Source organism: Temnothorax americanus, unplaced genomic scaffold (assembly GCF_048541705.1).
Source record: "Temnothorax americanus isolate GAGA-0224 unplaced genomic scaffold, ASM4854170v1 Scaffold3, whole genome shotgun sequence".
NCBI classification, from domain to species: domain Eukaryota; kingdom Metazoa; phylum Arthropoda; class Insecta; order Hymenoptera; family Formicidae; genus Temnothorax; species Temnothorax americanus.
In genome coordinates, this window is record NW_027509442.1 from 1,398,228 (window position 1) to 1,422,422 (window position 24,195).

Consider the following 24,195-nt stretch of genomic DNA (forward strand, 5'->3'; position numbering starts at 1 on the left):
GTACATCTAAAGATCGAGGGTGCCACGAGTTCTAAAACCGGTCCTGCGATCTACCGAAGTCGCTCATCCACTTCGCGGCAGATCGGAGCAGCTCGGGCGGGAGCCGAGAGCCGAGTCCGACCGGAGTGAAGTGAGAGTCGCGCGCGCGGCCGCGGCGTGGCGGTAGGGCGGCGGGCGGCGGGCGGCGGGCGGCGGGCGGGCTGGGCGGCCACGGTAAACGACGACGGCGGTGGGTCGGTGTCGGTGAGTGCCGGGTGGGTTGGTTTGTTCGTGTCGTTTATCGTTCCGCGTTCGGCGCGTCGTTCTCGTGCGAAAAACGGAGTCGCGATCGTCACGAGACAGCAATCGACGTTCGGTGTGCGGAAAAATTGGCAGTCCACGATTCCGACTCGAGTCGACACGTCAAAAGGGTGGAAGAGACAGACGCGAAGGGAGCAAAAGGGAGAAGAGAAAGAGAGAGAGAAAAGGGTACGAGCGGGATTCCGTGGCGACGTCGATGACTCCCGGTTTAAATCGCTCGCCCATCCCGGTGAGTATACTCCCACTAGTCGCTGCGTGATCCGCCCCGCGGGAAACGGTAGGGACAGGGCGGGGCGGAAGAGGGGAGGGCGGCGGATCGTCCGTCTCCCTTCTGCCGAAGTGTTGGCTGACGCGGCACGCCGCGCCGGCAATCTCCATCTCCATTTGCGCCGAGCGTTCCGTGTTCCGTAAACAAACTCGCGAGAGTCTCGTGCCGGGAGCGGCGCGGATAAAAATCGACCGAATTGCATTGCATCGCGAGCGGCGCGGGACGCGGGACAGTCTCCGAAGATCCACTAGTGAACTATAATTGTCGTTTCCTCGATCACGAGAGACGATCGCGTGAGTGTCGCGTGAACGGCCTCCGGATTATAAATATACATAACAACATCGTCGTCGCGAGACAAAGGGATTCCGGTTGCCAGGATTCCTCGAGCGTCCTGAGCGCGCGAGATAGGCGTAATCGTGGAGTAACGAGGCCGCCAAATTAGGTGAATGTCAATCCGCCAGCGCGTATGGCCGTAAGCCAGATTCTTCCGGTCGAATTTCTCCAGATTGAGCGAGAAGATGCGCTTGAAAATGATGAAAAATCTTTTAATACGTATTTTTCAAGTAGATTGTTTGCCGCGTAGTTCGAGCTACTTATGTGTGAAATAATCGTTGGATGTTTAGATGATTGGTGCCGTGCCTATTTCTATACCAACGCGGATTAACTTTTTAATATCGGTTTAACTCTTACTTCTCTTCCTTTTCTAATTCTTATTATACAACTAAAAAAGGATGAAAAATAAGTTAAACCGAGATTGAAGTTGATCTATATTGGTTGACAGGGGGCGTGAAGGAAGAAGTCGAACATTCTCTGAGTCAGTCTGAATAATAAATGAGTCATCGAAATATCTAAAGAAATTTATTCTCTCTCTCTCTCTCTCTCTCTCTCTCTCTCTCTCTCTCTCTCTCTCTCTCTCTCTTTCTCTCACCCGACAACACTGTCTACCTCGCAGTCTTGATTTGACATACAGAAATATAGAGCAAGAAAAAGAAGATAAACCATTCGTACGATGAAGTTGTATTAATCAGCGTCAAAATCTTTGATACGCCGTCCTGTAAAATCATGTTTTTCGATCTTTAATGTATCTTGGATAATACCTACTGAAGCTTTGTGTTGAAGAAATACTGAAAAGTTTCTTTAAAAATGAACACCGTTTTAAATTCGCAACAGAAAGAGAGAGAGAGAGAGAGAGAGAGAGAGAGAGAGAGAGAGAGAGAGAGAGAGAGAGATGTGGACTCTGGAGATCGGGCGAAAGATGGAGGAAAAGTCAGCCTTGGACGAAATTACACATCCGTATGTCAACCATTGTATTCGACACGCTGCTTCACGCATCACCGCTTCGTGTTCTTATCCGACGCCGACGGTTTTATGTCTATTTCTACCCATGTAGACTGTAGACTAACTTTAATCTCTGTTTAACTTATTATCCTTTTCCTCTTAATTCTTAAAAAAATTTTTTAAAAATCAATTAAACCGATATTAAAGTTAATCTGTATCGGTAGAAATGGACATTGATCTTCTTGATCTTTGTTTAACAACCTTGGTTAATTAATCTCTCGTAATTGCCGAATGTATTATGGTATATAATTGATCGTAAGAATGAGTTATTAGTTGGCTAATTATTCGCCTTGATAAACCGGCCGAGGAGATAGTCCCATTGATCGCCGCGTTTTTGTCGGTTATTAATGTCATCACTCGTCACGAATGTCATAGCATAACGTTATTTATGACACGCGCCCACGACTAAAATTGGGGGACTATTTAATTACATTCAAACAAATCTGTATAATATCTATTAATAACATATATATTTGCATCAAATATACCTGTCATCCTTCTGCGACAGTTTACATCAGTTTAACAGTGCTAACAAAATAAGTGCCGAGAATACATGAAATACGGGAATTATAATCATAATGGAGAGAGAGAGAGAGAGAGAGAGAGAGAGAGAGAGAGAGAGAGAGAGAGAGAGAGAGAGAGAGAGAAAAGGTTATTAATATTAAATATTAAAAATTATATTCAAAATTTTTAATAAGAGGAAATAATAAAGAAGTTTTCCCATTCATCTGATGGATAAATAATATGTGAATAATACGCGTATAATACCTGTCGTATTTTGTTTATAAATTTAAATGAGCTTGACGGTATCTTTATAAGAATAAAGCTTACAATTAGCTATGTATAAATATTTTTAAATGCTGATTGCTCGCGATAAAAACGGTAAACAATTTTACAAATTTTTATATATATACGTTTTACGCGTTTCCTCTTCGTTTCCTGTCCATTTCAACCATGCAAGTATATTCAATGTATTTTTGCATCGTGACATCGTAGATATAAATAATTCATGCTCTAGTAGACCATCAGAGCATTCTTCGTTCAAGTTCAAACAAACTGGTCTTTATGTAAATAATATTCTTGGTTTTGTAAATATATTAAATTATTTTTTTTTTGTCTCTAATGACGTAGCGACCAATATTTAAACTTTCCATAAGTTGCGTCTCTTATCACATTCGTCGCTGTAATGGTAAGTCCGCGTTGTGATATGATTCGTACACGTGTAGTATAAACACTCACGTGTTTTGTTTGTTTTCTCACGTATATTCGAAATGCCATAGTTTAACGTTCGATCACGATCGAGACACGTTCGCCAATAAACGGAACATTGATTCGGGATCAGGATGTATCGAGTAAGGTATATACTATTAAATTTCGCTCGTTCGCTTTATCTCAAATCGTATTGTCTTCATTTCCTAGTTGACCATACGTAGCGAATCTGTAAAGGCCTTCACACACGAATTGACGGAAGACGCAAGACGTAAATTGTAGGGAAATCCACCAATCAGAGTCAACTATTCCCCTCTTTAAGAGGGAAGAAGAGGGGAATAGTCGACTCTGATTAGTGGATTTCCTTACGATTTACGTCTTACGTCTTCCGTCGATTCGTGTGTCCAGGCCTTAACTTTGCGCGATTGCACGAAATAGCCTTGATTAAACCGGAGAAGCGGTTCGTGTCGCGCGCGAGCACTCTGACGAACATGCATACAAAATATGACCAATAAATCAGACGCGCTGTATACGCGCAACGTATTCGCAATTCGCAAACGTTTTATGTCCAGAAGCGACGCGATAAACTACGATAAATCAAGTCTGTCCAGCGAATTGGATTTTCCCAAAACGTAATCTGATTCGCTCTCTACTGTGAAATTTATAAAAACTTTGATTTAATTAAATTATTGCCCGAAAAAATGATGTTAAACATAAATGGTTTACAGAGTTTGCTAAAGATCTTCTGTGGAGGAATAACTTAAGAGTTCAATAAACTTTTGCATTTATAACGTTGCAAGCGGAATAAATGGGCGAGCCACCATTTATATTAAATTTCCAACTTTTAGCTTAAGCTGCTAATTAAATTGCCGTTGAAACTAGACGAATTTGCACTTTGGAGTTTCGGGCGCTCCGAAACTTTTACTCTTCGACAAATAACGTCGCAATTAAACCACCTTTAGATGCGGACAAAGTTTACCGACGCTTTACCGTCGTGCAAAAAGCTACACAGCTCTGTTATTTTTAATTCTGTTATTTGCGAAGCCGATTAAATTCAAGCGTATTGTTCCGTTCAGCCTTGACACGTAATTTCGCGATTACATCATTAATGCCTGTCCACCGGATTAAGTGCGTAAGCGTGTATCGTTCTACAGAATTTCACGCCCTCGAATCGCTCTGCCTGGGAATATTGATGTAATTTTTCGTGCAACGTTACTCGCGCGCGTTTCGTCACTTACCTGTTATTTATCGCCAAGTCACAGCTGTCGACGAGCGTGTGAAGTGCACTATCGTGCATAAGAGGCCGTGCGATTTTGAAGTGTTATATTTGTTTTTCGCGATATTACATCTCGAGATTAACGTTCAACGAATTCTGCTGGACTTTGTTTTGCACGAAGTTTTACTTCCCCGCAAATTCGTATACAGTGGGTAATTAGTTTGCAAAGAATAAATTTCGACATAGGTTTTTTACATTTTTTTTTTTACATATAGCAAATGTGATTTTAAAACAACTTATAAAAAAAAGCCAGTAATACCGTGATTTTTTCTTCCTTAAATTATTCTTTTAATCTTCTTCATTTTCCTCTCGTTTCGTATTTGTAACTGAATACGAAACGGCAAAGAGATATTTTTTATTTTATTCTTGCCTTTATAGCAAATAATTTTACTGATAATTCAACGTTTTGTTTTTTAGGGAAGCTTTTGTTACAACACTGGAAAACATCGTTGTACGCGTTTTGAACAACGTAAAAAAACATGTGGAGATTATTTATATTAAAACACGATATTTATGTTAAAACAGGCGGCAGTAATAGAGGCTCGCGATATGTTTCTCGCATACGATATTACGAGATAGTCTTCACGGCAACATTATCCAAGGCAGAATGATGAATCATATTCGCATTCGATCAGTATATGTACGCGATAAATTTCTGAGACGCGTAATTGTTATACGTAATGATATTAGAAAATCGATTGTATGAAAATAGTCTTTAGTTTTTTACTCGGTGCGTTTTAGGTGACGTGCGCATTTATAATTTTCAAATCACAAACTTAAACGAGATTATTTTCGTGTGATATTTTGCGGTGGCCCCTTTTTACGTCGTTGAATATATATTTGAAGTCATAACTGGTTTATATATTAATATAAATGTTATTTCATCGATGAAGACTTGAAGGGGATCTATTCAACGAGTTTTATGTATATTCGCATGGAATCAAATTCGTGGACGAGAAAACAATTTCTATAATTTAAAAGTTGAAATGCGTTTTATATTAAAATTGGACATGCCGACTAATCGGAATGTATAATGCAGGATGTTTGTATTTTTACGTATATATAATGGGCGGTGAAATAATTAGAATTGCAAATTTATTTTCTTTTTCTTGATAGGTGAATGTCAGTTGAAGAGCACACGCGAGGCAGAATGCAAACTCGACAGATCCTAGGCGTGTTTCATCGCATGCTAGAACTAATTGTGAGAGGAATATCACTGTTAGTTGCCTTTATCAGAGGCCCGGCAAAATCTCAACCACCTATCAAGGATTTAACTCTCCTGTACAGTGCGACCACTTTAGCGTTAAAAATTCGAAACAGACAAGTAGGTACTTTTTACTCTTTGTACTCTCTTTGTTCGAATGTTTGATAAATCTTGACAGTTTGTTTTTGATAAACTTCTCGTAATCAATCGTTTTGAATTATCTGATAACAAAGTTAAGTTCTATTTGTGAATTAATCCTATGATTAGTACACATTGCAATGCTTATCTTAAACGTAACAAATAAGAAAGCGTAACAGCTCGCATACGAGAAACATATTTTTTTACATCATTGTCGTTTTTTTTTAGTATATAAAAAAACTGAATCTGGTCGCTATAAATATGTTAATAAAATGACCAGGATAAGCCTTATTAACTACCTAGACAATACACTTCCGCCTATGTCGGCTAAGTTGATCACGTAACTGCTTATTATTTACAGTTAACTTCGGAAGATGTTGTAACTTCGTATATAGAAAGAATAAAAGAGATCCAGCCAATACTCAACTGTGTAGTCGCGGAACGCTTTGCGAAGGCTCTCAAAGAAGCGAGAATATGCGACGAACTGTTAAAATCTCAGGACGCTCCGTCCGTAGAGTTTCTGGCCAAAGAGAAACCATTGTTTGGCATACCCTTTACCACCAAGGTAACTTTTGATTCTTATTTTATTCATTCCTTAATTCCATTAGAGGTGATAGGTCAGACAACGATTAGATTTCCGCCTTTTGTCATCTATTAACATAATTATGTGATTATAATATAAGGATACCATTTGTATTTATTGCATTGTAGGACTGCATCGCGGTCGAAAACATGCAGCAAACGGCCGGTCTAGTTGTACGTAAGAACATTGTCGTTGATAAAGATGCAGAGGCGATAAAATTAATGAAGTCAGCTGGAGCCATACTTCTGGCGTTGACAAACGTTTCAGAACTGGCAATGTGGTGGGAAAGCAGTAATTGTCTGTTCGGTATTACCAAGAATCCCTACAATACAAGGTACGACACCTTACGTCATTATCAACATCATGCATGCAATATAATTCGTTACATAATATTATAATAATATTGATTGAAAACGTATAATAGTTATTTATCGAAACTTTATCGAAAGAAAAATATGCTTGAGAGAATCATATTAATTTTATTTTATTTTAATAAACAACTAAATCAAGGAATAATAGTAAATTATAATTATTGAATTTAATTTAATACTTGATATACATATACACTAACGTTCAAAAGTAATACATTCTTAAGAAAAACAACAATGGTGCCGATAAAATTCTTTAAGTGAATTTTTTCTTTGGAAAATGATTATAGACACAAATAATACTGTGTTCAATAGTTAGAACACACAGTAAAATTTCTCATATATGACGTTTTTCTTTAGAAGTATTGGCATCACTGTTGTTTTTTTTTAAGAAGGTAGTGCTTCCAAATTTTTAAACGGTAGTGTATATTATAAATATGCCAATGGTAGGCAGCAGTTACGCAATTTCTTAATATTATAACTTCCAAGTATACGACAGAAATCGTAACAAGATTTAACCCTACAGGAACTTCTTATTTCGTTATCTACTTTCAGACATATTGTAGGCGGTTCTTCAGGTGGTGAAGGCTGTTTACAAGCAGCAGCTGGATCACCGCTTGGAATTGGGTCGGATATTGGTGGCTCTATTCGTATGCCGGCGTTCTTCAATGGGATTTTTGGCCATAAGCCATCTAAGGGTGAGAAAGATTGAGGATAACTCGCATGTTTCTTGTTATTAACAACGTGTCGTAAAAACACATTTTTATCACAGGAATTGTCTCGAATGATGGTCAATACCCTAGTGCACAAACCTGTGACCAAGATCAATTACTCGCCATTGGACCAATGTGTAGATACGCGCAAGATTTGACGTTAATTCTGAAAATTATCGCAGATAAAAATGCTGACTTATTGAAATTAAATCAGAAAGTGGACATTTCGAAAATCAAGGCAAGGTTGATTTAATATTGACATAAAAATACTTAATTATTTTTTCTTGAATCTAATTTTACTTTGTATACGCATGCTTTTGCAGCAAAATATCATTAATAATTTGTCATATGATAACCAGGAAACGATATTTCTATGTGACTTTAGCTCTATTATATGGAGGACGATGGTGGTCAATATCTAATTTCGCCAGTGGATCCAGAGATAAAAGCCGCTATGAAAAGAGTGGTAAATTATTTTGAGAAAGCGCACAAAATTAAAGCCACGAAATTAAACATAAAGATGTTAAAAAAGAGCACAGCCTTCTGGTTGGCAAACATGGCGTGCAAGGACGAGAAAGATTTTTCATACGAGCTAACTAATAGGAAAGGTCAACTTAATATTTGGTTGGAATTCATTAAGTGGATGTTATTTATGAGCAATCACACTTTAATCGCTCTTTTCACTGCCATGTTCGAAAAATTCGGCATAAAACATGGGAGTGAAAAACATGTACGACTTATGCAACAAAGTAAAGATCTTTATCAGGAATTCAAGGTACCATTACGTTGCTCTTCTTTATGTTGTAAGATTTTTTTATATCAAAATATACCTTGAATGTCACCGTGTTGTTGCATACATTTTTGCTTATATGGAAACATATGCGATGTTTTATACTTCTCATATTTTTTAAGGATATTTTGGGAGAGGACGGTGTGTTCTTGTATCCAACACATCCAACTGCAGCTCCAATGCACCATGAACCGTTGTGTAAACCGTTCAATTTTTCTTATACTGCGATCATTAATGTGTTAGGCCTACCGGCTACGGCTTGTCCATTAGGTTTAAATAAACAAGGTCTTCCCATTGGAATACAAGTGTGTATTGGTATACGATATTTCTATGCAAAATTAAAGGAGTGTGTCTCACATTTGTATTTTAAATAATATATTTTAATCATGTAGGTCGTAGCAGGACTTTATCAAGATCATTTGACTTTCGCTATTGCGGAAGAATTGGAACGAGGTTTCGGAGGATGGGTACCACCGGCAATCGTAGCTTGACGTCAATACTGTTGTCATAGACAATAATGTCTATGAACGAGTGACATACACGTAAAGCCTCATCTTACCGAACCTTCCCATCCTTATCTTGCAAAGTATTACATTATATTAAACATTTTTCTGTATGTAAACACTATCGAGGTAAAGTACACACACAAATTATACATGAATGTATATATAATATAACATAAAACATATATACATAACACATACATATAATATAAATATATATACATATACATACATATTATATATATACAATACATTATACATATTATATATTTATACATATATTATATATATATATATATATATATATATATATATATATATATATATATATATACGTACGTACGTATGGTGTGTTTGATTTAAGCGTATATACTTAAATATTTTTTTAAATAATAGAGTTATAACAAAATGCTTTTGAATAAAAGTTATTTTGGAAAACAAAGTTTTGGCTTTTTTTTAACTTGTTTTAAACACAAATGACAATAAGATAAAAAAATAACATTTTATTGCACATTACTAAATTTGTTATAAAATATTTTACATAATTGTTATAAAATAAATATATATTATTTTATTTAAAAAATAAAACTGTCGTTTCATTTTTTGAATAGAAACATAAAAAATTGAAAACTTTTATTTATTATATAGAAATATAGATCATATCAGATAAGTCATTATCTATATATCTTAAACAAAATAATTTTTATTCGAAAATTTTTTAATAACGTTATTTTTAAAATTAACGGTATATATATTTGAACAAAATACATTGTATGTATATGATATGTGTGTACATAATAAACATATGTATGTGCGATATGTATGTATTTGATAATGGCTGCGTTCCGATATTCACTGTCAGTACTGAAAATCTATAGTGTACGTTACGTAAACTATAGATTTTCAGTACTTGCAGTCAATATCGGAACGCAGCCAATATATGTTTATGATGAATATGTATATATTTGTGTATATACATATATGTATAATATATACATGTATACACATATGTATGCTCGACATGCATTTAATATGAAATTTCTTATACAATATTTGATATTCCGTAAGTTTCCTGATGTATAGTGAGTTTATATGGTACGATTATGTTGTGACTCTTGCATTTATGAAATTCCAAGGAAACATTGGTATTATGACATCTAAACAAGAGAGAGTGTATCAATTTTGTGATCAAATGTTTATTACGATTCCTTGAAATAATTAATGATTAATGTTGCGATATTAATATGGCTAATCGTACTGAGGATATCTATTACCTAATGCAACATAAAATAAGAATATCGTCACATGTACATACGCGCGCTCTTACATGAGGATAACGGAAAATTTAATTTAAAAAATGGGACATTAAATGTCTATATGACAGGGAAAATGTAACATACAAAATGTATGCATACATATTCAATGTCGAAGCATTTGTATATTGGATTGCAGTATTTATATACCTCTGACTTCTGTGTAGAATTTTCTATTTTCATACGTGATGTATGCGAAATCAGATGGTAGCAGAGGGTTTCTGGTAATATGTGATAAGACATTCGATGTTATTTAAGACATGTATTGATGTTGAGAATTTATACATATATTTTATCTACTGAGAGAAATAAACTTTTATTACATTATTTCATCACAATTATATCCTCTTCATATCCAGTGTTGTTTTTTTTAGCATTACTGACATGCTGAATAACATAAACTATTTTATTAATATGGATATTTCCATAAACCAAGACAATTTTATAGCTTAAATAAATACTTTTACAAGTAGTATAACATAAATGAAAGAAATGCAAATTATAAGTTGTCGCGTTTATATATATATATATATATATATATATATATATATATATATAAACGCGACAACTCTTATAAAGTATAACTTTAATTTAAATATATAATATTAAATCACATCGCGTTAAAAGCATCGTATATTTAGATGCACTGCATAATAAATCACGTCTTGTTAGAGTTATTGTTAGAGTTCTACAAATTTTACCATCTTCATGTTACATAATTTATTAGGGGAACGGGAGGTAGCCCCGTCTTCAAATATACCAAATATATCTATGGACATTGTTTAAACATTCTGTATATGTCGAGATACGCAGAAAGACATATTAGAATGTTTAAACAATAGCTATAGATACGCGGTATACTTGAATTTCAATAATGTCCGGGGCTACCCCTCGTTTCCCTACATATATATGTATATATAAAACTCAGATAAGCAAAAAAGAATTTATTAATGAAATGAATAGTTATTGGAAGAACAAATTTCAGTATATGTTTAAAATACAGTCGAATTTGTAAGCTGAGAAAAATGTATTTTAGTTCATAGATACTATTTAAAGCGTCTATGTACGTCGTTTAAAAAAATATAGATTGTATCGAAAATTGTATTTGTTTTGCTACCAGGTATGAAACACTATCTCGATAAGACTGCACTATCCGTAAATATATATGACATTTATGTGTGTTTCATGAAACCTCTCATGCTCATTCATTCTTCAACTCTCATAACTAATATATAATTTAAAAAAGCACTTGACCACTCAACCGTTAGAAATTCTAAAACATACCTGATTCCTGTATTAAAATATGTAAAGAATGATCATGAAATAACTACGAACAGCCCTTATCTTTCTAATGCAGCCTCTTTGTTACTAATTAGATCGGTTTAGGAAGAGCTGCCTATACATATATAATTTGTAAAACAGGTACCCAGTTTCAACAATTGTCATAATTAAGCTATAAACATATATAATATTAGAATCGCAAAACAAAAACAGTCTTGCTTTTTCTTATAAGTTTTAATAATATTTTTGCACGTTTTGTAAGTACAGTTTAAGGATAAAAATATTCGAGGACTTTTCAGTGTGCTTTTAATACTCATTTCTAATGGTATTAATGATCAACATATAAAAATTTCACTTTCTAGTTTTATACATTCCAAGAAAGTAGAAATCCGCAACCAAAAAAGCACCGAACTAAATTACATTTAGGAAATAGTCTACAAGGAAATCTGCTATTGTCGATAAAATTACGATATTCCGAGACTATTCGAGCTGTTTATCTACAGATTTGCATCGCTTATAAAAAAAAAATCCAGGAAGAGACAGATTTCCATCCTTCTAGCAATCATTACAAGTACTTAGATCTACAGAGATCGACATTACGTTATGAGATTCGTTTCTTCCGACGGCGTTTCATTGTTACTGGTGGCGATGAGAGCCTTCCCTTCCAATCTATTGTCCAACGAGTTGTCCCTGCTGCATGACCTGCCGAGGATCTCGAACTCGTTCAAGTTGATGTCCGCGTCGAGGAATGCCAAGTCACTCGTATCCCTGGACTGATCCGTCCCATCCTCGGGACGACGCGTCTCGTCTACGTTTCCGTTACTGATTCGTTCGTGTAATTGTTCCTTAACGCTGTCCTCGCCGTTTCTTGTCGCAACTCTCGTCATCTCTTTCTGTTTGTTCGATCGCTTATTCATCACATTTAGCTCTACGTCCATCTGCGTCGCCCTCCCGGTCGAGGAATGCTTCGCGAGATCGTGATCGGAGTTGTTCAAGGATGTTTTGTCCGCGTTCGTCGAGACGTTCGGGCTATCGCTCCTCTGATGATTTCCGTTTGCGGTTTCCGATTCGTCTCGAAGGTTGGCCGGTTCTTGCGCGTCGATGTGACGCTCTTTTCCCTTTTTGGCGGCGGCGAGCTCGGCCTCCTTCATCGCCGAGTGGATGACCGGCTCGGCCCACAATCCCGGGTTGAAGGCTGGCCCCGTTCCACCGAGCTCCGCCGGCAGGATGTCCGTCGGCAGGTGTTCGTGGAGCGTGCTGAGATTGTTGCCGTGTAGATAAATCTGCGAGGAGAGAAACGATAACGTTTTTTTGTGCTTGACGCGGTTTAGCTGTAACGAGTCTATACTAAACAATAATTTGTAGCCATTTATACATATTCCCGAAGGTACCGATTTGCCGGGACATTCCCCTTTACTCTATGTTTTTCTCGCAGATCGCGTTACACACAAGCGACAGAAATCGATTCTATATATTATCTCTTCCAGGTATGATAAAAACTGGATAGCATATCGGAGCTAAATTAACCGAGCCTATAAGTTGATCCGCTTGCATGCGGATATAATAAATTTTTGTTACAATAAATGCCAATAAAATTTTACAGTTATAATTATCCTTCATCGTGTGCATCGAGAAGCACGATTATAATTATATATAACGTATTTCAGAAATTTTTATTCATGCATCGCTTATGCATGTCCCACCTTATTCCGCGTTTTCTCGTCCAAAAACGGCTTCACCAGGGCCAGAGTCGCTTGGACGTAGAGCGGCGCCGAGAGGAAGTGTATCGCCTTGAATCGAGCAGGAAATCGCCCACGTAGAGCAGCTATTAGGTTTCGCAGAGCCGCTGCCCCCAGTGCGCCGCCCTGCCGTAACGAGAATCCGCTCCAGTCCACCACAGCGACGAAACCGGATTGCTGGAAAAAAAGGAGCGTATAGGTCACATCGTTAAGGCGTTCAGGCGGGGTGTAATAATGCCAGCGTGGAAGTGGACGCCGAGTCTAGACTGGTCGTCTAGATTTAGCTGAATGAATCACTAGTTGCCGTTGATTGAATTCAAAAGGCCTCGTTAAAGTTATCGTTGAACTTTGAAAATATTAATATAAAAATGTACACGCATTCAAGTGACGTAAATTAGCATCGAACTTATATTTTTATATTATAGCATTTTATAATGAACTTGTTTCTTACTCGCTATTGTCATTACTATTTTTGTATTATAATATTTTATAGTACTGAACTTATATTTTAATGAAGAATTTATATTTTTATGATTACATGATGGTTTGGAGCTCTATGCCAGGATAGAGAAGTTACCTCCATGGCTTTCAAATGAAGTAATGTCTTTAAAAAGTCGTTCCTTTAAAAATATAACGAAAGCAGCCACTTGATGCTAATAACTGATTTCATGGAATAAACGATCTACTAATAAATGTGATGAGTGCTGCACCTGATTTCGAGGATCTTGAATAAGTATTTCCAGAACTAAGAAGATCGCTCGTTGAACGGACAATGCGGGCACGGCTACAGGATCCCATTGCGACGCTAAAATAACCAGCACGCATCTGCCTTTCCTATATTGATTCCACGATAAAACGTCAAATAATAAAATTAATAAAACATATATTTATTTACGATAAAACAATAAAATTACAAGATAATTAACTAATAAGTATTACAAATAAACTTTTGTTTTATTTACGTTATTAAACAATTAAGAAAAGTAAGATTTTCGTTACCTTCCTAAAAAACTAGATTAGCAGAAGCATTTAAATATAAAATAGCCCGATCAAGAGTATGCTTGCGTTCGTAAAAAAAAAAATATGTCGTGTTATTTATGCGCAGGATGAAAGCTTTGTTAGTCACGCATTTTCCGGCACGTACGTGGCTCGTGCCGATAGCGGCGGAAAGGATAAGAATAAATTAGCAGTGCATCCGTCACACAACCTGGCTTGGCTGCAAGACATATTATTGTGTTCGTACCTGTCACGTGCAGGCAAGACACCCGGTATGCCCGCGCGAAGCGCGCGTTGCAACGCCGGGTCTCGGGCGGTGAGATTACCGAAGATATCCTGGCGATGCGTTATTTGTGCTTGATAAGCGGCTATCAGGGCCGCTGCCTGCTCGGTGCGGTACTTCCGGGCTAGCAGGAAGCGCGTGATATACTCATCCGTGCAATGCTCCAGGTCTAGGAACAGCAGACGGAAACCGTCATTGATCGTCATTGTGATGCTACTCGCGATCGGAAGTAATTCGAATACGAATTAATTCCCGGAAGTGTATGCGACATGCGCCGAGCATACTAATATTCTTTTTCAATTGTCGGCAGTGTCTGTCTTGCGCGTTTTTGCAATTAAATGAAACAACAACTTTTATAGAAGTGGCTATAGATATCTTCAGTTACAGTTAACTGGACAATAGAATAGTTGGATTTTCATACTTTGTCTCTTGATGTTCATTTCATTGCTGTGAGCCGCTCAGAACGGTACTCGTATTTAAGATCTTGTATTTAAGATCATTTTTAAGTACAATCTCGAGAAATTACGCGATCGTTTCATTGACTAATCGAGCTTTTACGACCGCTTAAGATGATCTTAAATATAAAGTTAAATATAAAATAAAAATTATTTTATTTCATATATATGTAGCTCTTTATTTTTACCTTATTTTTAATAATTTAAATATGTTTAATTTAAATATTATTTAATAATTTAAATTATTAATAAAACAAAATATCCACTTTGCGAGGAAGTTTTAATAATGGAAAAGGGTAACTTCTTCGAAGGAAGGATTGCGAAGTCAGATTCTTGTCACGAGAACTGCAGTTTTAACGCCAAACCGATAGATTTATTTAAACGTTATAGAATTCTCACAATTAAACGTTTTTACATTACAGTTGTAATATAAATTGGCAGTCATAGGCTTGCAATTTTATCTTACCTACATTCGGCATTTGTCGAAGTATAGACCTGACAGTCTTAATGGCCAACTTCTTATCACGTTTATCGAACCTGCCTCCCTCTTCGTAAATGCTACGCGCCAAACTGCTGTGACCACGAGCGGGATCGCACCACATATATTCGCAGTACTCAGCCATTTTGCTCCCCTTTCCGGAGACACGCGTCAACGATCTGAAACATTACACAAATAAAATATTTTCTCGAGTTATAAAATTTTAAACGTTTTAAAATGCTCGGTGACATTTTCTCAATCGCGATTTCTAATATAATAATAATAATAATAATAATAATAATAATTTTTATCAATGGGGAGAAATACCCTTTAACATACAATGAGAAAATATTGTAAAATCGAAGCATTCAGTTCAAAATCTCTGACGAGAATTAATCTGATGTCGAAAATTCACAAATGATAGACTTGCGCTTGCGACATAAATTTGCTAATATTAATGTTAATTTTAATGAATTTAATTTAATCGACATCTTAAATAGGAAAATAAATTCAAAGTGAAACGAGGTCGATTGTATAATAGTTTTTCTTGAGAAAATACGCGCGCGGAAACACTTAGGTATCACGGAATCGCTGATATAATGTTCAGTTTTTATTTCATTGGATCTGTTTTCTATATTGCTGGGGGCCTATTCTGTAACTCGTTATATGCAATATCGTTATAAAAAAGCTGCGCAACGACAACGTAACGATAACGATAAGGATACTGCATAACGAGTTATAAAATAGGCCCCCTGAAATGGCTGCACTGGTTTAGAGTTTATCTTTTTCCTTCCAATGTTGAGTAAAGAAGATAAACCCTGAACCAATGCAGCCAGTTCAGCAATAGAAAACAGACCCAAAATAATTGCCGAATTTATGTGACATCTTACCGGGACGGTACACTGTTAAATTCATAGGGTTAAATTCAATTCAATTTTGAGTAATTTTCAACTATTCCATAGGTCGCCACTGCTCCTACTCAATATGTAGTTAATTTAACTAAAACAATGTTAATTTGACTAAACCAATGGAGTTAAAATAATCCTATTTTATTTTAAACTAATAAATTTTGACGCACATGGTAACAGTGTAAGGTTTTATCGTTTATTTTTTATTATTAACAAGACACAGACAACAAACGCGCGTACAAGCGACACGCGAGGAGAAACTTTGCCAGTGCTGTCCGCCTGGCAAAAGCGCGACGCGCTCTGAATCATACGTGGCGCGTCGCTCGACTACACATCGGGCAACAAAGAGAACGTGTGTAATAAACGTCCGATGGCTGATTCGCGAAGTGGCCTATATGTAGCTAAGAGCCGCTCCCATTGAATAAATAACGCGCGATTTTTATCTCGCGAACGTTCCTCGCTCAAAAAGCGATAATTCGCGATTTCGCGCGCTTCTCGATGCCGGTAAGTAATACAACCAACTGGCACGATTCATTCCTTAACCGGAGGATAGATATGAAGAGCAACTAGGCGCAGGTGAGAATAGCGTAAACTAAATAAAAACGCGACGACATTCGGATTCGAAAAGATTTCATTCTCGCGTTTCGCTTTTTTCTCGCGTTAACAACGAGATGCCCGGCGCATTGCCCCAAGGATGATTCACAGGGAGCCGTCCTTGCGTGAATCGCGTCATGCGAGCGTTCTTTCGACCGGTTCGGATAATTATTTCGCGAAAGTTTCACACGACCTTGCAACGAGCGAGCGAACGATCGATCGATCGATTCGCGATCCCTTGCACTTTCCAAACGACCAGCCAGCCGAGGCATGAGGTCGAATCGATCACCTCGGGTCAGGACAAAAATCAGATTTTCGTCAACGCGAAATTTTGTAGAGATCGCGGCCGACATTCGTTGAAAAGGTTCGTGTTTCTTCATGAGAATCGGAAGTGGAAGAAGATTTGATTTTTAGTTAAAATAAACTGAACTAAAATAAATAATTTTGATGATTATTATTGACGCTAATGAGCGCGGTAAATGAACGGATGAAAGCCAAGATAACCCGCGAATGTTGATGAATGAAACTGAGAACGGTTGATATACCTATCCTGACCGGCTCGGCGAGTTCCGATGAGCCGGTTTCAGAAACGGTACTTAGACGTAAGCTAATAAAGAACGTAAGTCATCTTGCTTGCGTATCATAGGGTCTTTTTAGATCACTGATCGAATTCTTGATATATGGTAGAAATATACAAAACCGAGAGCTATTTCGATAAATTATGTTAATTATGTATTCGATTAATAAATACCTAATCGAGAAGATAAAATAGAAATCTATATGGAAAACAATATTAGCTAAAACAGGATTGCATAACGTGCCTAATTCATGCCATTACGTCAGATTTATTTCTGTCTCGGTGAAGTTTACCGAACCGATAATTATTGTCTCGACAAGCACGGTATAGGGCCGGTGCGTACCGGCATGCAAATTGAAAGCGGCGAAGAAAGAAGAAAAACAGACAGTAATTAGCTCCGAGGAGTTCAGAAAATTTACGTAAAGACGAAGCCTCGACGAAAGCGGGAAAAATCGGCGTGGAAGAAAAGACGCAAAACCGTACTTACAACGTATACAGATGATGTTCTTTTCTTGCGTGTAAGTCCTAGAAGGGGGAGGAAGAATTCCTAATTCTTTCTCTGTAATCGGGAAGTGGCGGACACGAGTGGAGGACGAAATCGGCGATGCACCTTGCGCGTCCGAGCGAGCTGTGCGCGCAATGAAGAGTCACTTCGACGGCGGCTCGGCGGCGGCCGGTTCGTTTGAAAGTGTCAGAGCGTTGAGAAATACGAGACGGAGAGCGCGGGGTAATAACCACAACGGGATTATACGATGCGAGAGAGGAAAAAAGAAACGGGACGAAAAGAGAGAACTCGCGAATGGGGCAAAAAGAGAGAGGGAGAGACACAGGTAGCGAAAGAGAGAGGAAAGCCCGAAGCCGGTTACCGATTTGCCGCTGACTCACCGCTCCGTCTTCTCCTTACACCCCCGTTATAGTGTGATCTCGTCGTCGCGATTCCCAAAAACTTGGTCGTAGTCTACTACGTGAGAAGTATGGCGTTGCTGGTGGCTGGCGCCGTGATTATCGACGAGCGCAACGTCGCGTCGTCGTCGGGGCGACGCGCGACGTGACGTGAGTGGGTGGCCGAAGTATATACTTTAACTTCGAATCGCGAATCGAGAGATTGTCTTTTGGCATCTCTAAAATTTAGTAGCTAAGTAGTTCGTGAAATTTTCCCACAAAAGTCTGGCCGCTTTTTCGCGAAGAAAAAACGTTTTGAATTGAATTCCAAAAGACGGAAGATTATATGTGTGAAATATTGTCCGGGTGATCTTGCGTTGATTCTTTTGGTGAGACCTACCATCCTCTAAAGATTGTCTCATAAGTCCTGTTTCACCCTGTATATATGTGTATGTGTGCGTGTGTTTAAAGATATTTACTCAAAATAATTTATATATGATTTATATGTATACATATATACATAATTCTATGTTACAAGACTTTTATAATTATTGAAATAATTACTGAAGCTTATTGAACCATGTAAACAATGGTATATGAACAATGAGAGATAAGAGTGGAATTGATAATTCATCATTCAAATATATAATTAAATATTGAAGACATATGACTTTTTATGAAAAATCGAATATAGATAATTCATGTAAGTTCTTACTTCGAGTAACGTACGCACGTTCTACCTACGTCGTACATAAAATATTGCGCATAAAAATTTGCATACTGCATTTGCAAAACATGTCATTATATAGCAGCGTCTGATCGATCTACAGACGCGTAGAAAATTATCAGATGTCCATCGTGAAACCTTCATATTGTTGTGCAATATAGCGCGTGAAAAAGTAATCAACGCGTCTCAATTGCTTCAGAAACGCAGAAGCTTGATGTAGCTTTTCGCCAACTGTTCGATGCGTCCATTCCTTTGCACGATGTATACCGACGATATGAACAATGCGATGCAGATAAGAAACGAACGCAAAGTACATTGCCGTTAACGCAAAGCGCCGCGTAACGCAAGCATTAGCTCGTAAATCTAAAACCGCTTCGCTATAGCGGCACACATATATACCTTGCGCTTTAACCGTGCTTTAATTGTATTCTCGATTAACAGTTAAACGATTGCACCGTAATCCATGGTGTTAAGTAACAGATTTTCAAGGATGTGTAGTTTATATATTAAGATTTTACGCGCATACTTCTATTTGTATACCTAAAAACAAAATTAACGGCGCTGTACCATCTCCCCTGCTCAGTTTTGAAATAGCTTTAAATAGTTTTAAATGTAAAATTGCGCAATTGGATTAGGTGCATTAAAAATTAAGCACGTTTCTCGCGCTGCTTCAAAAATAAGCTGTGCACGTAGTTAATATCAAGCGACGCGGCATACATATAGCATCGCGACGTCAAGAGCATAATTTTGTGCGCGCTTCTATTTTTTTTACTTGAAAATAAATTAACGACTACTATCCCCCCTAGATTTTTGAATTTGCAAACATAAAATTATGGAATTGGATTTAGCAGCTAGGTGTATTGAAAATTAAGCATGTTTCTCGTAATGTTTTAGGAATAAATCGTGTACGTAAGAAGGTAAAGGTACCAATAGCATCAGGACACTTAAGAGTAGGTAAATGTACCAATACCTGGACACGTACTGTGTCTGGATACCTTTAAAAACAAGTAAAAAAATAGTGCAAATTAGAAATTTGCACTTGGCTTCCTCATAGAGGAAGTGATGTCTTAAGATCACGGTCTTACATATACAGGTCTCTCAACTCTAATGTGTGTATGTGCTAAATTTACCGAAATTTCTATAACTCCAGAACTAATTAACCAAATTTTAACGAATTGTATATGAAATAGGGATAGAATTTTTCGGGGAGTACTATAGAGTGTATAGTTTTTTGTTACCGATTTTCTGGAAACCGTTTTTTTTATTTTTCTAATTCTTGAGTAAAAAAATTAAAAAAATTGGTTTCCAGAAAATAGATAACGAAAAACTATACACTCTATAGTATTCCCCGGAAAATTCTACCCCTATTTCATATACAATTCGTTAAGATTTAGTTATTTAGTTCTGGAGTTATAGAAATTTCGGTAAATTTGGCACATACATACACACATACCGACATTTTTTAAAATAGCGATTTTTCGACGTTTTAGAACATTTTGAACACATTGGCAAAAGCAACTATAAAAAAATTTTTTTTTACGAAAACAAAGCTTCCTTTATAAGGAGAAGCAAAATATAAATTTAAGGAAATAAACGTTTGGATATTATAACAGAAGTTTTAAACTACAAGAAAAAATACTTTTATCTTTGATTTTAATTCGCGTTATACTTATAAATAATAAAGGTGTCCAGATATAAGGTACATGTCCGGGTATTGGTACCTTTACCTTGGTTTATATGTGTTAAGCGATGCGGTACGCTACCGCATATAGCGACCTCAAAGTACATAAATATTTAATTTTACATACACTTCTATTCGTATACCTGAAAATAAATTAATGATTGCCATCCCCGTTGCTCAATTTTGAAATAGCGTAAAAATGTGGATTTGGATTAGGAGGTGCATTAAAAATTAAGCACGTTTCTCGTGTTGCTTCCAGGAATAAAACTCCATTGGCGTCTATCTATGGACAGGCGATATGTAGTACATGTATTCAAGTATGCATGACTCAACCGTATGTCAACTCGTATGCTATTGCAAACTCTTCTTGTCAGCATCATCGAATCATTTATTATTAGGAATATTATTTTGGGGGAATGCGCGCGCGCGCATTCCTTTGCACAAAGTAACGTAATCCGCGACAATTATGTCAAGCGCGTCGTAAATAGCGAGACTGAATAAGAATGCATATTATACATTATAGATACGCAGTGACCTTCCCGATAATTCTTGTCGGTTAATCCGATACTGTGTAAGCCAAAGTAAGCGCAACAGAACTGTACTCGTAAAAAAAAGAAGCGGCCATTTTCCGATATGTTTCTGTAACGATTTTGTAAACGTTCTTCCTCCATGCGGAAGTCGTTCGGCTTTGTCTGAAACGCGCTTTCGTATTCGTTCGTGCGACGCGTGACGATGCAATAGTATTATCGGTACATGCATATCACACGTCTGTGCGAGGAAGAAGTTGCGTAATGTATAACGGTAAAAACGCCGTATGGTAGTAATAAGAAGTTGCCTGTTTCCTCCATTCGCGCAGTGAGAGTCTGCCGTTCGTTCGTTACAAGTTTAATAATTAGCACGTAAAAAGTATTCTATATATATAATTTAATCTGCGCAACCCCCATTTTAGTCGTACTTGAAACATTTTAGACGTAGAATTTTAAGTTGGGTTATTTTTCAGAAATTTCGTATATTATTTAACATAAAGTTATATAGAAATAGGTTATGCAGTTTTCTTAATAGAAAATAGAACAAGATTTTTAAATATATCGGATTACTTTAAATTAATATGTGTGGAGATTTACCGCACACTAAAAAGTAAAATAAATAGAAAATCTAAATTTTTTAAATTTAAATATAAGCTGGTTAGATATATTTTTTATACAATGTAAAAAACAAGCATTATATACGTTATAATCAATACGAAAAAATATTAGATATATAAAATTACTCCAATTTATAAGAAGATTACTAAAATTCTTCTAAGAGAAAAAAACGTCAAATATAAAAATTATTAAAATATTTATTAAACAGGAATAAATTTATACATAGTAAAAGTTTGAAATAAAGATTATCATATCTAATACAAAAATTTTGAAAAGAATTGTATACATTGTAAAATTTGTCGGATCTAAATGGAAGTAAATCAGACAATATATAACATCATCTAAATTACAGCTTTAAAATATTTACTTTTTTTATTTTTGAGATACGGCATTCAAAATGCTAATAAAGTTTTTATCGTTAATACGCTGCGCCCCGTTTTGCACAAACTGCGTTATCATTCCAAGGGGGCTCGTGGTCTCCGCTAAATGAGCGCCGATAAAATGGCGATATTATACTCACGTAACCGGCATTAAAGCCGATGATAGGGACCGATCGATTTCCGCGTCGGTTTACATCGCTTCTTGTTCTTTCACTGTGTACACGTAGGCATGTTTCACGAGTACCTAGCTTCTCTACGAGTGACACGATGTCTTTAAAAAATGTCGCAAAATGTAATCAAAAGAGATAGATATATAGTATCGCTATTTATTATGCGCTCCAGGATAGGATCCTCTCAAGCGCAGAAATTAAAATACAATGAAAATATAAAACTACAAAAATACAAAAATAACACAAAGTAATTTAAAAACAAAAAATCAACGCTCCTATGTATTATGCAGTATCAATGTGTAAGCCAGCATACGTGTGTCAGTGCCTGATGTGTACGCGCGTGTGTATATGTATATACGGACTCATGAATTCGCTCTTAGCAAATAGTCGTATGGCATTCTCTTGAAAGCATTTGGTGACTCGCGGAATTACGTATATTACACGGAAGGCTATTCCAAGAAATGCTATTCAAAGAAAGAGATAGATATCTAAAGAAGATGAACCTTTCACGCGATATTTTCCAGAGCGAGTACATGCAAATAAGCACCAAGTAAAAAGTTTTCGTAGAAAACGAAAGAAACGAATTCATATTATGCGTATCGCTTTTAACATGCACCTACAAATCTTGTACGATACATTTCTTAGATTCGCTGTCCATTTTTACAGCCGTAGCTGAACATTTCTGTGTGGTAAACTTTCACCAATTTTATACCGGCCCGATTGCAACATGCACAACCGCGCGTTGCAATGTAATACAATTTTACGCGTATATCATAAAAATTGTTCGACAAATACTGGTGCAAATTTTACTATGACTACTAAGACGATCAATTCAGACAGAGTAAAAAATTACAGCCTTGAATGTCCACTAAATAAAGATCTGACTCCATCACCATCCAAAAAAAAGTCATTGAAATATTTACCGGAAATATTATGACACCTTGATGCTGAAATCAAAAGTGTGTGACGAAATACGAAAATTTATGCGTTTATATACATATTTATACGGATACATTTTATACATATGTATATATGCAATGGATATAAAACATGTATGCATTTTTCATATTTTACCAGATATTTTTTATTTTAATATAAATATAAAAAAATATATTAATATATAGATATATCCTGAACTCTCACCATTCTTATTTTGCAAACAACTAAAAAAAAAAAGCAATTTTTGAGATATCGTTATAGCAAAAGTGAGCGTTTATATATATATATATATATATATATATATATTTTTTTTTTTTTTTTTTTTAATTATATTTATATTTATATTTATATACATACGATTTATACGTATTTATTCGAAGAAGCAGCTGTAGAAAATCGTCAAGATCATATCGATGACAAAAAAACCGTTGCAAAAGTCACTGCGAAACTTAACACGCTACATAGACTCACGAGAGAAACTTTCGTAGGGCTTTCTCTCTCTCTCTCTCTTCGCACTACACGTCACAGCGAACGAGCGGGCGGTTTTGGAGGATCGTCAGTGGCACCGATGAACCGGGAATTACACCACGATCGGGAACGTCGCGCGTTCGGTCGCGGGGATTAATCGCGGCCCGACGGATTATTGTCGGCGCATCGCCGTCGGGAATTCCCGCGTTGCGTTCCGCGGATTTGCGCGCGTGCCGATTCAACCGCTACGTGCGCGCGTCGACCGTCGAGAAAACGCCACTCGAACGGCTCGAAACGTCCGCCGCGAAGACAAGTAGAGGGATTTGTCCCACCACTCGATCGTCCCCCACCACTCCGGTTGGCGGACCACGTGACTGTCGCGACAGACTCGAGTTAGTCGGGTTCAGATCCCACGAAAATCATTAAATTCTTTTCTTACTTCTAACATATTTTTTCTCTCCGTCGCCCTTCTTCTCTTGCATTCTTTCT

The 24,195-nt window shown here is 36.8% G+C and overlaps 2 protein-coding genes and 1 long non-coding RNA gene across 9 annotated transcripts in view; 2 read left to right on the forward strand and 1 right to left on the reverse strand.

Moving 5' to 3' along the window:
- LOC143900639 (uncharacterized) overlaps positions 1-24,195 on the forward strand; it is a 40,832-nt gene that overhangs the window by 15,973 nt on the left and 664 nt on the right. The gene's annotated exons all lie outside the window — the stretch shown is intronic.
- Positions 204-10,330, forward strand: LOC143900630 (fatty-acid amide hydrolase 2-B). Of its 4 annotated transcripts, none has more exons than XM_077412217.1 (9): positions 204-529; positions 5,508-5,715; positions 6,095-6,298; positions 6,445-6,650; positions 7,240-7,382; positions 7,457-7,635; positions 7,783-8,172; positions 8,310-8,492; positions 8,580-10,330. In XM_077412217.1, the coding sequence occupies exons 2-9, from the start codon at positions 5,512-5,514 to the stop codon at positions 8,676-8,678; spliced, it is 1,608 nt and encodes a 535-aa protein (XP_077268343.1). In that variant the 5' UTR covers positions 204-529; positions 5,508-5,511; the 3' UTR covers positions 8,679-10,330. The 4 variants fall into 4 exon arrangements, with proteins under 4 accessions (XP_077268343.1, XP_077268344.1, XP_077268346.1 ...); XM_077412218.1 differs by lacking the exon at positions 204-529 and adding an exon at positions 670-1,010; XM_077412220.1 differs by lacking the exon at positions 204-529 and adding an exon at positions 670-861.
- LOC143900632 (clavesin-2) lies at positions 10,520-24,004 on the reverse strand. 4 transcript variants are annotated; one of them, XM_077412225.1, is made up of 6 exons: positions 23,710-24,004; positions 15,224-15,414; positions 14,267-14,471; positions 13,734-13,857; positions 12,988-13,200; positions 10,520-12,567 (listed from the first exon to the last, which is right to left on the reverse strand). In XM_077412225.1, the coding sequence occupies exons 2-6, from the start codon at positions 15,378-15,380 to the stop codon at positions 11,881-11,883; spliced, it is 1,386 nt and encodes a 461-aa protein (XP_077268351.1). In that variant the 5' UTR covers positions 15,381-15,414; positions 23,710-24,004; the 3' UTR covers positions 10,520-11,880. The 4 variants fall into 4 exon arrangements, with proteins under 4 accessions (XP_077268351.1, XP_077268349.1, XP_077268353.1 ...); XM_077412223.1 differs by having other exon boundaries at positions 23,596-24,003; XM_077412227.1 differs by lacking the exon at positions 23,710-24,004 and adding an exon at positions 20,748-20,902.

Bases quoted from the DNA above. Each gene is read 5' to 3' on its own strand.
- LOC143900632 (XM_077412225.1), bottom strand. From the start codon at position 15,380: ATGGCTGAGTACTGCGAATATATGTGGTGCGATCCCGCTCGTGGTCAC. The intron at 13,858-14,266 runs GTACGAACACAA...GAATCAATATAG, and splicing joins GTCTTGCCTGCACGTGACAG to GAAAGGCAGATGCGTGCTGG. The intron at 13,201-13,733 runs GTGCAGCACTCA...CTTTTTTTCCAG, and splicing joins TTCAAGATCCTCGAAATCAG to CAATCCGGTTTCGTCGCTGT.
- LOC143900630 (XM_077412217.1), top strand. From the start codon at position 5,512: ATGTCAGTTGAAGAGCACACGCGAGGCAGAATGCAAACTCGACAGATC. The intron at 7,383-7,456 runs GTGAGAAAGATT...TTTTTATCACAG, and splicing joins TGGCCATAAGCCATCTAAGG to GAATTGTCTCGAATGATGGT. The intron at 8,493-8,579 runs GTGTGTATTGGT...TTAATCATGTAG, and splicing joins GTCTTCCCATTGGAATACAA to GTCGTAGCAGGACTTTATCA.